The sequence below is a fragment of the Coenobita brevimanus genome, chromosome 62, assembly GCF_032717465.1.
Source record: "Coenobita brevimanus isolate Jiangsu-jjx chromosome 62, ASM3271746v2, whole genome shotgun sequence".
In the NCBI taxonomy this organism is placed as follows: domain Eukaryota; kingdom Metazoa; phylum Arthropoda; class Malacostraca; order Decapoda; family Coenobitidae; genus Coenobita; species Coenobita brevimanus.
The window spans coordinates 5107553-5123265 of NC_137015.1; the positions used below are offsets into that span (position 1 = coordinate 5107553).

General features: G+C 46.3%; 1 protein-coding gene across 1 annotated transcript; it reads right to left on the reverse strand.

Annotated features, from left to right (window-relative positions):
* Nucleotides 1–3803: 3803 nt before the first annotated feature.
* On the reverse strand, nucleotides 3804–15441 carry LOC145403947 (uncharacterized). The gene is made up of 6 exons (XM_080275549.1): nucleotides 15388–15441; nucleotides 14465–14770; nucleotides 13489–13737; nucleotides 12300–12446; nucleotides 9825–9990; nucleotides 3804–3880 (listed from the first exon to the last, which is right to left on the reverse strand). Exons 1-6 carry the CDS (start codon nucleotides 15439–15441, stop codon nucleotides 3804–3806), a joined length of 999 nt encoding a protein of 332 aa, XP_080131675.1.
* Between the last annotated feature and the right edge of the window lie 272 nt (nucleotides 15442–15713).

Below are 15713 nucleotides of genomic sequence, written 5' to 3' on the forward strand. Positions count from 1 at the left end.
TTAGGCAAAGTTAGAATAAAAGAAAAAAAATACAGTGTACATGAATTTTGGACCAGATTAGAGTGACAGGAGTACAGAAAAAACACACACACTTACCTGGCTAAAGATGGTATGCGCAGGACAGATGAAGGAGAAGGTGTAGGTGATGTCGACGGTGAAGTTGGCTGGGTAGAGCTGGCGGAGGGGCAGACAAACGTGGAACACCTGGCACTCGTTGTCCACGTCTGCGTAGAAACCGTAGGACTGCAAAGGGAGGTGTGGGGGATTTGTTTTAGTACCCCTTGTATACTTTGAATGGCTGAGGTGTGGAGGAAAATGGGATGAGGGAACTTGAGTAGACTACATGATTATCCAAACACACACACACACACACACACACACACACAATGCTCTCTCTCTCTCTCTCTCTCTCTCTCTCTCTCTCTCTCCTAGCTAGCAACCGATGAGCACTGCCGTCCACCACACTGAATAATTACTTGCTCAGTATGAGAGAGAGAGAGAGAGAGAGAGAGAGAGAGAGAGTCAGGCCAGGACAAGATAAGCAAGACAAGGCACATGGTAGCAGGGACAGGAATGTGACAGGGAGAGAGACGGAAGGATAGACTTAAAGAGAAGGAGAGAGAAAGGAGAGACAATTGGGAGAGAAGGAGGGTAGGGAGGGAAGGAGGAAAAAAATGGAAGAAGGTATGAGTGAAAATATATAGAAATGGAGGGAGAGGGGGAGGAGGGAGAGAGGCAGGGCGAGAGTGAGAAACAAAACAGAAGTAGATAGGAAAAGAAAGCAAGGAAAAGAATGAGGGAAAATTTAAGATAGAGGAAGGAAGCAAGGAAGGAAGGAAGGAGGGAAGGCAGGACGAGAGGTAGGAAGGAAGGAGAGGAGGCAGGACGAGAAAGAAGAGATGTAGGACGAAAGGAAGGAAGGAAGGAAGGAAGGAAGGGAGGGAGGGACAGACGAAGGAAGGAAAAGAGGAAGGGAGGGAGGGAGGGAGGAGGCAAGATAAGAGGCAGTACACATGGAAGCCGAGAAAGGAATGTGGAAGGGCAAGAGGAGGGGGGAGGGAGAAAGGAGGAGAAATATTGGGGCGGAAGAATGGGAGAGAAAGAGAGAGAAACAACAGGGAGGGAAAGAGGGAGAGGAAGAGAAGCAAGAGCAAGAAGGGAGAAAGGAAGAAAAACAACAGGGAGGGATAGGGGGAAATGTACAAGAGAAAGGAAATGAAATACAAGAGAGAGAGAGAGAGAGAGAGAGAGAGAGAGAGAGAGAGAGAGAATTTTCTATTTACTCACCTTGCCTTCACAGCTAAAAGTATCCACAATATTGGGCCTGATCAGAGTAGCATTGTCTGGGAGTCGATCAATCAGCGCAGGGATGGCAGGGGCGGTCGCAATGAGCTGTGCAGACTCCGGAGCGTTGCGCAGGAGGTGGCCGATCTGCGCATCCACCAGTAGATCGTTGCCGGTGGGGTACACGGGGGCTGGGAACCGAGGGGCGGCTGCTGGGTGTCGAACGCTCAGAGGATTCGAGGCGGCTGGCGACTGGAAGAATAGGAACAGAAGTTAGGCCAATGCAACGCGGCCGCCAACTGACAAAAGAAGATGGATTTAGACCAATGCCTTTTGACTACACGAGGGTCAGCAACTCCTTCAGTAGTCCACCGCCGCAGTAAATCAGGCCCTAAGAACCTTTTACACTCAATTCAATGCTCATGGAAGGGTGCAACAGCTGGTGTATGCAGAGTCAGTCCGTGATCAACATTTCATGAGGCTATCTTACCATACCCATGCATAGTTACGTATTGAATAATCGGGAAGACTTGGATCGCTCGTGTGTGTGTGTGTGTGTGTGTGTGTGTGTGTGTGTGTGTGTGTGTGTGTGTGTGTGTGCATCGTCACTTTACTGCACATACTGTATACTCGCAGTCAAGAAAGGGATGGAGAGTACATACCCCCAAACTCAAACAGATCTTCATGAAATTTAATGAGTCCCCAGGCTTCTATTTTAATGTCATAATGTAAATGGCTTCGGAAACACAGTAACACCTATTCCTCAGCGATTTATTCTGCAAACTACAATTCCATTTAATTTGTAAGTTACTGACCCAAACACCAAACGAGAGAAATAATACACAAGAAAATGCTAGTGTGTAAAATATAAAATAAATTGCTAAGGTTGAGGTGTTTCGAAGTTTCCTATGCCATCTAAAATACAGTCCTAATCTCTGAATCCACCTATAACTGACTGATTGGTACTGGGAACAGGCTTACTGGTTTGTACTGGGACTGGTACTGCCTCCGCTGACTCTGAGACCGGCTCGGCAGTCTCACTGCTTCGTTCTGTGGTTCGAAATGTCTCACATCTTGAAGCTGGTGTACCGGTTCACTCTGCATGTCCGGCTGGGGTTTGTACTGGTAGGTTGGGCGAGAGGTCACCTGAACCGGGGGAGGCCTTACCGGTATGACCTCCGGAGCCACATTAGCAGCAATAATCCGGCGGACCTCCTCACTGTACCGGGGATCAGACAGCAGGTTGTCCAAAATGCTTTGGGGCAGCTGGACATAACGGGCGTTGTCCTAAGGAGGAGGAAATTAGATTAATACCTATCAACTGCACAAGAACCATTAATCATGTCACCCAAACCTTTATTTTACTTTATTTATTTATTTTGCTATTTCCATACAATGTCATTCAGTTTAGGAGGATTTCTCACTTCAATATTTACTTCAGTTTTAAATGAGTTTTTGATATTATTAAAAACAAGAAGGAGCACTCAAAAAGTGCACCACCAGGACCACCAATTGGTGTAAAGGCCGAACATGTTTTCCCTGTGATCTTGACTTTTGATTGATTGTTCTCAAAATATAATCCCTTCGTTCATACCTTATCCTCAACCCTTCCTCCAGTTTGGTCTAAAATGAATAACAACTTTTTAAGCTGACCTTGGCAAGTCAAAGTCTAACGAAGACCTGTGACCCTAATCTTTGAGTTACCGTCAGTTCCTCTGGAGTTTGGTTAATTCGGGTAAAATCTGTTGGAGTTATTTTGTTCACACACACACACACACACACACACACACACACACACACACACACACACACACACATCGAGTAAAACGCAACACCTGCTCTTTTTCGCAACTCTGGGTGCATACATACGATCTCATCTACATGTTAGGGTGAAGAACGTCAGTGAATACGGTACCTGGTGCTGGTCCCCCTGGCGGCTCTCTGCGACATTCTCACGGGCCTGCCACATCGGGTCCCCTCTCACCCTCGGCGATCCCAAAGCTGCCACCACACACACTGCAGGGAGAGCCAGGAAGAGAGTGACCAACCCCTGCAGCACCATGAAGTATTGTGTGTGTGTGTGTGTGTGTGTGTGTGTGTGTGCCAGAGAGAGAGAAAATTCTTGCATCTCAAGTTATTCTTAAGCAATGCAATTTATTAGTATTAAAAGAATCCACACACACACACACACACACACACACACACACACACACACAATGAGAGAGAGAGAGAGAGAGAGAGAGAGAGAGAGAGAGAGAGAACCCCCTAACCTGTTCCACTTACAAACCACAAACAAATCAACTCACATGCAAGACACAGCAGAGTATGAACACCCATCTTATCACCGCCGCAGGCAGCAGACAATGGGAGTGGAAGCAGACGAGATGTGGGCGTGGAGAGCAGACAAGAGGTGCTGGTGAGTCTCTGCGTTCCTCTCCTTTCCTCCTAGGGGGCAAGAGAGGGCAGGGCAGGGCAGGGCAGGTGTGGAAGCAAGGAGACACCCAGGACAACTGGCGATTTCAGAGGGCCGAGTTGTGCTTATATACCCCGTTGATGCGTCCCCCTGCTCGATGGGGGGTTAGGACCTCGGTGTGTCCTGGGGAAAGAGGATAGAGAAGAAGTGGGGGTGTCCTAGAGGGGGGGAGGGAAGCGAGAGTGGTGGGGGAAGGATAGGAGAGGGATAGTAACGGGAGGGGAAGAGGATCGAGTTTTGTTTATGTACTTTACCCCTTGATGACCCCTTCCCCCCCTCCCACACTCTTGTATGTAAGGGGAAGGACCTCGGTATGTCCTGGGGGTGTGAAGGGATAAAGAAGTAGTGGGGGTGACCTAGACGGCTGAGGGGAGCTACAGGGGTGAAAGAAAGATAGGGTACAGATAGTAAGGGAAGGAGAAGGGAGGCCAGTTTTGCATATGTGCTATACCTCCTGAAACCCTCGTCCCCTTACCCCCCCCTGTCTTTTTGGTAGGGGGAAGGACCTTAGTGTGTCCTGAGGGAATGATAGGAGAATAGAGAAGTAGTGAGGGTGTGCTGGAGGGGGTGAGGGGAGCTAGAGGGGTGAGGGAAGGATGGGAGAGTGGCAGTGGGTAGGATGGGAAGTGGGGGGCCGAGTTTTGATAATGTACAATACGATACCCTTTAAAACGACACCCCCCTCCCCCCTCGCCCAGTCGGTAAGGGGAAAGACCTTGGTGTGTTCTGGGGGTGAGAAGGGATAGAAAGGCAGCGTACTTGTCCTGAAGGGGGCGAGGGGAGCTAGAGGGGTGAGGGAAGGATGGGAGAGGAATGGTATGAGGAGGGTAAGAGGGTCGAGTTTTGCTTATGTATTTTACCTCTTAAAATTCGTCCCCCCCCCCTACCACTAGTACATCTTGGTCGTTCTGGAAGGTGAGAGGGGGACAGAGAGGAACTGAGGTTGTCGTGGAAAGGGGGTATGGAGGGGTGGGGGATGGGGGAGGGGGACAGTATGGGGTGGAGGAAGGGAACCGAAAATGCATAAGTGCTATACCTCTTGAATCTCTCCTTATCCTGTCGGTATGGGGAACGACCTGGGTGTCATGGAGATCTTGAGGAGGGGTGAGAGGGGGATAGAGAGGAAGTGGGGGTGTTCTAATGGACTGTGGGATGATTGAAAGGATGAGGGATGGGCGGCAGATGGTTAGATGGGGAGGGGGAGGAGTGGGGGCATGTCCTGGGATTAGGAAGAGGGTAGTGAACGGTGTGTGTGTGTGTGTGTGTGTGTGTGTGTGTGTGTGTGTGTGTGTGTGTGTGTGTGTGTGTGTGTGCCCTTCATGACTTCATACGACAATACATGACAGGCCTCTAACTTGACACATACGAGTATTACATGGGTTTCAGGGCTCTTTTAGTACTACAGCAGGCATCAGAAGGACCATCGGCTCATGTAGACAGCTATCTCCAAAAGCTCTACCATCTCCAAAAAGCTCTACCTCCAAAAAACTGTCTCCAAAAAGCTCTATCTAAAAAGCTCTATCTTCAAAAAAGCTCTACCTCTAAAAGCCTCCAACGTTGACACATAAGCCAACCTTGATATTGATAAGCACAGGTATTTTGCTTCTGACTTCCTTAATACACATCTACGTATGCGGATGTGTATATATATTCTGATCAAAATTAACCAGACTATCAAGGCGGAACAGTAAATATCTAACGAAGGCGAATCGGGCTAATTTTGCCAGTTAATACACGAATAAATATTTACTTTATCAATTATTAACCATTTACTTAATCATTATTTCATCAGTTAATTATTACCATTTTGTATTACGAGGATTTTTCTGTTTGGTTCCCTGATAGACTTCCTTTCACAAATAAAAAAATAAATATATAAATAAAGATGAATAAAGTCTGGTGCCAGTATGAATCACACACACACACACACACACACACACACACACACACACACACACACACACACACACACAAGCCACTCAGCAGCGGGACAAGTTTTTTTTTAGATCTAATGAATGACTATCTCCCATCCATTAACCCTTTTAGTACCGTGTGTGTGTGTGTGTGTGTGTGTGTGTGTGTGTGTGTGTGTGTGTGTTTTAGGCCTACTATATAACCACTTTATCTCTGAGCAATTAACCCCTTCAGTACGATTACTTTCTTTTTTCTTTTTGTTTTCTTTCTTTTCTTATTTTTTTTGAGGGGAAGACTACTGCCAGGCAACTTAATTTAGGAATGGAACAGAGAGAGAGAGAGAGAGAGAGAGAGTCTTTATCTCGACACAAGCACACACAAAGGCCCATGCACACAACACACACGCACTCACACACATGTACATAATCACTCACGCTCAAGCAAGCACCCTCTCTCTCTCTCTCTCTCTCTCTCTCTCACACACACACACACACACACACACACACACACACACAATAAGAGACATGGCGGCACATCAGGTATCGGACAAGTAACAAACACGTAACAAAGTGAGGATAGGTGGCAAAAAATACATGCCTTCTCTCTCCCCCCCCCGTGTGTGTGTGTGTGTGTGTGTGTGTGTGTGTGTGTGTGTGTGTGTGTGTGTGTGTGTGTCATCCATCAATCTATGTGTCTATGTTTGTCTGTACCTAATATCAGTCTATGTATGCATCTATCTATCACACACACACACACACACACACACACACACACACACACACACACAAGCAACAGATAGCGACGAGAGACACACGACGGAGCATTAGGCAAGGAACAGGTAACGCAGGCAGGGTGGGTGGCACGGAGGCGACGAAGGAGCAGGTAAGGAACACGCACACTGATACAGGAACATGCTTACGACCAAATTTCCATCGTAAGTAAAGATTTGCTGCGGCGGGAAAGACAAGGGAAGGAGAGTAGAATGGGCGGGAAAGACAAGGGAAGGAGAGTAGAGTGGGCGGGAAAGAGAAGGAAAGGAGAGAGAATGGGCGGGAAAGACAAGGAAAGGAAAGGAAATGGGCGGGAAAGAGAAGGGAAGGAGAGTAGAATGGGCGGGAAAGACAAGGGAAGGAGAGTGCATTGGGCGGGAAAGACAGAGGTAGGGCAGTAGAATGGGCGGGAACGACAGGGGAAGGAAAGTAGAATGAGCGGAAAGACAAGGGTAGGGCAGTAGAATGGGCGGGAAAGACAAGGAAAGGAGCGTAGAATGGGCGGGAAAGACAAGGGAAGTAGTGAGAATGGGCGGGAAAGACAGGGGAAGGAGAGAAGAATGGGCGGGAAAGACAAGGGTAGGGCAGTAGAATGGGCGGGAAAGACAAGGAAAGGAGAGAGAATGGGCGGGAAAGACGAGGAAAGGAGAGTAGAATGGGCGGGAAAGACAAGGAAAGGAGAGAGAATGGGCGGGAAAGACAAGGGAAGGAGAGAAGAATGGGCGGGAAAGACAAGGGAAGGAGAGAAGAATGGGCGGGAAAGACAGGGGAAGAAGAGAATTGACGGAAAAGACAAGGGAAGGAGAGAAGAATAGGCGGGAAAGACAGGGGAAGGAGAGTAGAATGGGCGGGAAAGACAGGGGAAGGAGAGTAGAATGGGCGGGAAAGACAGGGGAAGGAGAGTAGAATGGGCGGGAAAGACAAGGGAAGGAGAGAAGAATGGGCGGGAAAGACAGGGGAAGGAGAGTAGAATGGGCGGGAAAGACAGGGGAAGGAGAGTAGAATGGGCGGGAAAGACAAGGGAAGGAGAGAAGAATGGGCGGGAAACACAGGGGAAGGAGAGAAGAATGGGCGGAAAAGACAAGGGTAGGGCAGTAGAATGGGCGGGAAAGACATGAAAAGGAGAGAAGAATGGGCGGGAAAGACAAGGAAAGGAGAGAGAATGGGCGGGAAAGACAAGGGAAGGAGAGAAGAATGGGCGGGAAAGACAGGGGAAGGAGAAGAGAATTGACGGAAAAGACAAGGGAAGGAGAGAAGAATGGGCGGGAAAGACAGGGGAAGGAGAGTAGAATGGGCGGGAAAGACAAGGGAAGGAGAGTAGAATGGGCGGGAAAGACAGGGGAAGGAGAGGAGAATGGGCGTGAAAGACAAGGGAAGGAGAGTAGAAAGGGCGGGAAAGACAAGTGAAGGAGAAGAGAATTGACGGAAAATACAAGGGAAGGACAGAGAATGGGTGGGAAAGACAAGGGAAGGAGAGTAGAATGGGCGGGAAAGACAAATGAAGGAGAAGAGATATGACGGAAAATACAATGGAAGGAGAGTAGAATGGGCGGGAAAGACAAGAGAAGGAAAGCAGAGTTAAAAATATATAAATTAACACTCTCCGCTATAGACTCTCCGACATTATAACACTCAGGCTAAAATCAGACAAGTATATATGGCTCAGAAATGTTAGAGACTCGTTTATTTTTACTCTTTCGTGTGGTTATGGATTCATTCGGAATGGCGATGAGGCTCCAATGGCACGATGTAAGGATATGATACCGTATTAGCCTGTGACTGCATATACTTATCTATCTGTATGTCTGTCTGTCTATCTGTCTATCTATGTATCTATCTACCTACCTATCTGTTTGTCTACCTTTCTATCTGTGTGTCTGTGTCTATTTACGTACCCACGTCTATGTCTATGTATATTTATCTGTATATCTATCTGCTTATTTATTTTTTCTATCAATCAGTCTGTCTATCTATCTATCTATACTATCTATCTGTCTATCTAATAAAGACAAATAATGTAAGAACACTAAATATGCAACAGAAATAAGGATAATCCAGTAAAACAACGACAGCATCACTATTGCTATTATTTATTTCAGCCAATCAGGTACAAGGGGGGCGGAGCTTATTTGACAAGACACTCTGGGCGGACTATAGAGAGCTGAAGCTTAATATCATACAACACCGTAGCGGAATCCCAAGCTTTATGGAAGACATCAGAATCCAAAATTAGAATCCAGAATTTGTATGGACATCAAAGCTTAAGCCTAAACATTAGAATTCAAGCTTTTAGACATTGAATTCAAGCTGGTAGACATCAGAATTTAAGCTTATTGAATCCAAGTTTGTAAACCTAATTCAAGCTCATAGAGTCAGAATCCAAGTTCATACATCAGAATCCAAGCTCAGACATCAGAATCCAAGCTTAGACATCAGAATCCAAGCTTAGACACCAGAATCCAAGCTTAGACATCAGAATCCAAGCTTAGACACCAGAATCCAAGCTTAGACACCAGAATCCAAGCTTAGACATCAGAATCCAAGCTCAGACATCAGAATCCAAGTTTAGACATCAGAATCCAAGCTTAGACACCAGAATCCAAGCTTAGACACCAGAATCCAAGTTTAGCCATCAGAATCCAAGCTTGTAGACATAATATTTTGGATTCTCTACTCTATGAATAGCACCAAATAGGAACACATTAAAAATTATTTAAAGCCACACACACATACACGCCAACACCAGCACCATAACCTAAATGCCCATTAGTTCTCTCTCTCTCTCTCTCTCTCTCTCTTTCAGTAGCAACATACAACACTTTACAACCATCAATACCTCTTCGCTATCTCTCCTCTTCCTTCACCTCCTTTTTCCTCCTCTTCTTCTTCTCCTTCTTCCACTTCTCCCTCTCTTCCTCGTCTCTTCTTCCATCCTCGTTATTATCCTTCTCCTCTTTGGAATTTCTCGTCAGACAGGTAGATGTCTTCCTTATTCCCTCCTTTCCTCTCGACTCTTCTTCCTTCTTCCTCCTCCTAACGTTCTGCATTTGATCGTCGTCATTTGTCTCATTGCCATCATTGTCTGTCACCCTCCTCCTCTTCTTCCTCAATTTCTCTTGCTCTCTCCTCTTCATCATTTGCTCCTCCCATATGTTTTCTGCCTCTTCTCTTCCTCCCTCCTCCCTGTTCTCATTTCCTCTCCACTCAATTTCCTTTCTCTCCTCTTTCCCCATCCTTTCCTCTCCTTCCTTCTCCTCTTTCTTAGGAATGAAGATGATCATTATCATCATCATCACCGTTATCATCATCATCCTCACCATCACCATTATCACCATCATCACCACCACCACCACCAACATTACCACCATCACCACCAGCATTACCACCATCACCACCATCACCGCCTCCCAAGGGCTCGTTCACATGGGCCCAACGTTCCCCTCCCTCCTGGTCTGTCACCCTCCTGAAGAAGTTGCTGTTGTAGCGGGAGACGTTCGAGGCCAACTCGCAGGGCAGAGCGTCACTGGCCCAAACACACACGAACACGTCCTGCGGGTGGCGAGAAGGACGTGGAAAAGAAAAAGAAAGAAAAAGAAAAAAGAAAAGAAAAAAAGAGAGAGGGAGACAGAGAGACCAGCCGCCAGAATAAGGTAAGCTGTAGTCCTCTCACTTTCATCTGGCGAGGAGCAAGCAGCCAGCAGAAGGAATGAAAGTATGTACAGTCTGTCTACCGCTTCACTCACACTGCGGACGCGAGAGAGCCGTGGGAAGAGTTAAGTCTCCTGTAGTCCGGTTATTTTGACTAGGCAAGGATGCCCCACCCACTAACAGCTGATTGGATGGCAGCTGAAGGAGATGGTGGTAACAAAATGAAATAAAATACAGTCCATTCACTTTGTCTTGGTGAAGAGGAGGAAGAGGCATATTAAGTATAAAATAAGCTATACTTCATTCACTTTGCCTTGGTGAAGAGGAAGAGGAGGCATATCAAGCATAAAATAAGCTATACTCCATTCATTTTGCCTTGGTGAAGAGGGAAGGAGCATATCAAGAACGAAATACGCTACTGTAGCATCTATTCACTTTGTCTTGGTGAGGAGGAAAAGAGCATATCATGCATAAAATAAGCTACAGTCTATTCATTTTGTCTTGGTGAAGATGCTCCGTCTCCTAGCAGTGACTAACTAGAATAATACTACTGCAACAAATATTTTCCTCTCCTGGGAATGGGAAAGGGCGATGGCGAGACGGGAACAGGCCAAAGCCTATTCCCTGCCACCCTGCAGAGGACAGTCTGAAATATGGGTGGAGAGGCAGGGTGAGGCAGTACGGCCATTGTAGGTTGGGCAGTATGTGTGTGGAGGTTAAAAATCAAGGTTTTCCCCATGAACAGGAGGAAACCAACAGCAGCAAGAAGCTAAGCACACATGCACTCCCTTACAGCGCGCTCACCAGGTAAAAGGACAATCATACTGCAAAGGACAGCTCAAGAAGTAACACCAGGGATTACACACGCCAATGTGAAGTCTTCTTAATTTTCCTCTATCGCGACATGCTCCTTTCCCGCCATGCTCCATAATAAACCCCTTTAAATTAGAGAGGTCTTTCCTAAATTGAAGAAAAGCGTTTGACCGAAGAAAAAACAAAATAGAAGACGCCACCCAGATTCAAACGAGTATTATGCAGACTGGGGACAGTGTAAGCAACAGCCACCTAAAATAACTGAGGCCATCTCGAGTGTAGATGGCTGTGATTGACTACTGGGATTTTCCTCAGCAGAAGAAAATTATCCTATGTTAGTTTGAAGAAAATACCCAAGTGTGCCCATAGTAGCTGAAGGGATTAAGAGAGACAGCTTTTACTCCAGTGACTATCAAGAGTTCTCTCAAGAAAAGTAAAAGCGTCTAGTGTTTGCAGGAATAAAGCGTTTTGGTGAACACACAGCGAAACAAGCGCTCACTGAAATACTTTTAAACCTGTGACACCAAGTACTTCCTTAGTGTTAGCCTGGACAAAATGCTCAAGTGCGACCATAACAGCAAAATGGTTAAAAATAAATAAATAAATAAATAAATAACACAACTGCGATTTCTCTCACGTAAAGAAAAATTGTCTGGTGTTAGCCTGAAGAAAATAGCAGGGAGACTGGTTCATCGAGTAAGTTAGACATTATCACTTAGATCTTACATCATCAAATAAGATATACAATGGAATGCAACGACTGATGAAATGGCAAACTTGAGTCACCCATCCAGCCCAGTGTAGGAGAAAAATCGATTGGGTTGCCTAGAATAACAGTCAATATTTGCCAAACTTACTTTTCCATTTATACTAACTACAAGAAGCCTTAAAATCACTGACCTGACTGAAGACTGCTTGCTTTGGACAGATGCATAAGAAGGTGTGATATCCGTGGTGAGAAAACTTAGTCAAACTTAAGAAATATATATATACATCGGGTCCAGTTGGATTCAACCTCATTTACATTCAGGCTAACTATACTCTTTTCACCTTAACCTGGCCCTAATTTATGTCCTTTTGCAGCTTTTTTCACGTAGCTCAGTGACACAATAAGACACTGAACACCCTTCTATCGTTTCTATAAAACAATACTTCTTCATGACTAGCACCAAATTCCAATATTAGTCTCTGGTAACTCGGCGTTCAAGATGGAGAGACGACAATTTTAGGCCAAGTCAGAGCAAAAGGCCTATAGAAGAAACCTCAACCACTACTCTGATTGAAGACAGTGAACATGAATTTTAGGCAAAGTTAGAATAAAAGAAAAAAAATACAGTGTACATGAATTTTGGACCAGATTAGAGTGACAGGAGTACAGAAAAAACACACACACTTACCTGGCTAAAGATGGTATGCGCAGGACAGATGAAGGAGAAGGTGTAGGTGATGTCGACGGTGAAGTTGGCTGGGTAGAGCTGGCGGAGGGGCAGACAAACGTGGAACACCTGGCACTCGTTGTCCACGTCTGCGTAGAAACCGTAGGACTGCAAAGGGAGGTGTGGGGGATTTGTTTTAGTACCCCTTGTATACTTTGAATGGCTGAGGTGTGGAGGAAAATGGGATGAGGGAACTTGAGTAGACTACATGATTATCCAAACACACACACACACACACACACACACACACACACACACAATGCTCTCTCCCTCTCTCTCTCTCTCTCTCCTAGCTAGCAACCGATGAGCACTGCCGTCCACCACACTGAATAATTACTTGCTCAGTATGAGAGAGAGAGAGAGAGAGAGAGAGAGAGAGAGAGAGAGTCAGGCCAGGACAAGATAAGCAAGACAGGGCACATGGTAGCAGGGACAGGAATGTGACAGGGAGAGAGACGGAAGGATAGACTGGAAGAGAAGGAGAGAGAAAGGAGAGACAATTGGGAGAGAAGGAGGGTAGGGAGGGAAGGAGGAAAAAAATGGAAGAAGGTATGAGTGAAAATATATTGAAATGGAGGGAGAGGGGGGAGGGAGAGAGGCAGGGCGAGAGTGAGAAACAAAACAGAAGTAGATAGGAAAAGAAAGCAAGGAAAAGAATGAGGGAAAATTTAAGAGAGAGGAAGGAAACAAGGAAGGAAGGAAGGAGGGAAGGCAGGACGAGAGGTAGGAAGGAAGGAGAGGAGGCAGGACGAGAAAGAAGAGATGTAGGACGAAAGGAAGGAAGGAAGGAAGGGAGGGAGGGAGGGACAGACGAAGGAAGGAAGGAAAAGAGGAAGGGAGGGAGGGAGGGAGGAGGCAAGATAAGAGGCAGTACACATGGAAGCCGAGAAAGGAATGTGGAAGGGCAAGAGGAGGGGGGAGGGAGAAAGGAGGAGAAATATTGGGGCGGAAGAAAGGGAGAGAAAGAGAGAGAAACAACAGGGAGGGAAAGAGGGAGAGGAAGAGAAGCAAGAGCAAGAAGGGAGAAAGGAAGAAAAACAACAGGGAGGGATAGGGGGAGATGTACAAGAGAAAGGAAATGAAATACAAGAGAGAGAGAGAGAGAGAGAGAGAGAGAGAGAGAGAGAGAGAGAATTTTCTATTTACTCACCCTGCCTTCACAGCTAAAAGTATCCACAATATTGGGCCTGATCAGAGTAGCATTGTCTGGGAGTCGATCAATCAGCGCAGGGATGGCAGGGGCGGTCGCAATGAGCTGTGCAGACTCCGGAGCGTTGCGCAGGAGGTGGCCGATCTGCGCATCCACCAGTAGATCGTTGCCGGTGGGGTACACGGGGGCTGGGAACCGAGGGGCGGCTGCTGGGTGTCGAACGCTCTGAGGATTCGAGGCGGCTGGCGACTGGAAGAATAGGAACAGAAGTTAGGCCAATGCAACGCAGCCGCCAACTGACAGAAGAAGATGGATTTAGACCAATGCCTTTTGATTACACGAGGGTCAGCAACTCCTTCAGTAGTCCACCGCCGCAGTAAATCAGGCCCTAAGAACCTTTTACACTCAATTCAATGCTCATGGAAGGGTGCAACAGCTGGTGTATGCAGAGTCAGTCCGTGATCAACATTTCATGAGGCTATCTTACCATACCCATGCATATTTACTTAATGAATAATCGGGAAGACTTGGATCGCTCGAGTGTGTGTGTGTGTGTGTGTGTGTGTGTGTGTGTGTGTGTGTGTGTGTGTGTGTGCATCGTCACTTTACTGCACATACTGTATACTCGCAGTCTAGAAAGGGATGGAGAGTACATACCCCCAAACTCAAACAGATCTTCATGAAATTTAATGAGTCCCCAGGCTTCTATTTTAATGTCATAATGTAAATGGCTTCGGAAACACAGTAACACCTATTCCTCAGCGATTTATTCTGCAAACTACAATTCCATTTAATTTGTAAGTTACTGACCCAAACACCAAACGAGAGAAATAATACACAAGAAAATGCTAGTGTGTAAAATATAAAATAAATTGCTAAGGTTGAGGTGTTTCGAAGTTTCCTATGCCATCTAAAATACAGTCCTAATCTCTGAATCCACCTATAACTGACTGATTGGTACTGGGAACAGGCTTACTGGTTTGTACTGGGACTGGTACTGCCTCCGCTGACTCTGAGACCGGCTCGGCAGTCTCACTGCTTCGTTCTGTGGTTCGAAATGTCTCACATCTTGAAGCTGGTGTACCGGTTCACTCTGCATGTCCGGCTGGGGTTTGTACTGGTAGGTTGGGCGAGAGGTCACCTGAACCGGGGGAGGCCTTACCGGTATGACCTCCGGAGCCACATTAGCAGCAATAATCCGGCGGACCTCCTCACTGTACCGGGGATCAGACAGCAGGTTGTCCAAAATGCTTTGGGGCAGCTGGACATAACGGGCGTTGTCCTAAGGAGGAGGAAAATTAGATTAATACATATCAACTGCACAAGAACCATTAACCATGTCACCCAAACCTTTATTTTAATTTATTTATTTATTTTGCTATTTCCATACAATGTCATTCAGTTTAGGAGGATTTCTCACTTCAATATTTACTCCAGTTTTAAATGAAGCGTTTGAAATTATTAAAAACAAGAAGGAGCACTCAAAGAGTGCACCACCAGCGCCCACCAATTGGTGTAAAGGCCGAACATGTTTTCCCTGTGATCTTGACCTTACACTGATTGTTCTCAAAATTCAATCCCTTCGTTCATGCCTTATCCTCAGCCCTTCCTCCAGTTTGATCTAAAATGAATAACAACTTTTTAAGCTGACCTTGGCAGGTCAAAGTCTAACGAAGACCTGTGACCTTAATCTTTGAGTTACCGTCAGTTCCTCTGGAGTTTGGTTAATTCGGGTAAAATCTGTTGGAGTTATTTTGTTCACACACACACACACACACACACACACACACACACACACACATCGAGTAAAACGCAACACCTGCTCTTTTTCCCAACTCTGGGTGCATACATACGATCTCATCTACATGTTACGGTGAAGAACGTCAGTGAATACGGTACCTGGTGCTGGTCCCCCTGGCGGCTCTCTGGGACACTCTCACGGGCCTGCCACATCGGGTCCCCTCTCACCCTCGGCGATCCCAAAGCTGCCACCACACACACTGCAGGGAGAGCCAGGAAGAGAGTGACCAACCCCTGCAGCACCATGAAGTATTGTGTGTGTGTGTGTGTGTGTGTGTGTGTGTGTGTGTGTGTGTGTGTGTGTGTGTGCCAGAGAGAGAGGAAATTCTTGCATCTAAAGTTATTCTTAAGCAATGCAATTTATTAGTATTAAAAGAATCCACACACACACACACACACACACACACACACACACACACACAATG

Excerpts from the sequence above, each read along its gene's own strand:
- LOC145403947 (XM_080275549.1), bottom strand. The coding sequence starts at position 15,441 with ATGTGGCAGGCCCGTGAGAGTGTCCCAGAGAGCCGCCAGGGGGACCAG. Across the intron at positions 12,447-13,488 it reads CTTTTAGCTGTGAAGGCAGG|TCCTACGGTTTCTACGCAGA; the intron begins GTGAGTAAATAG and ends CTCCCTTTGCAG. Across the intron at positions 9,991-12,299 it reads CGCATACCATCTTTAGCCAG|GACGTGTTCGTGTGTGTTTG; the intron begins GTAAGTGTGTGT and ends CGCCACCCGCAG.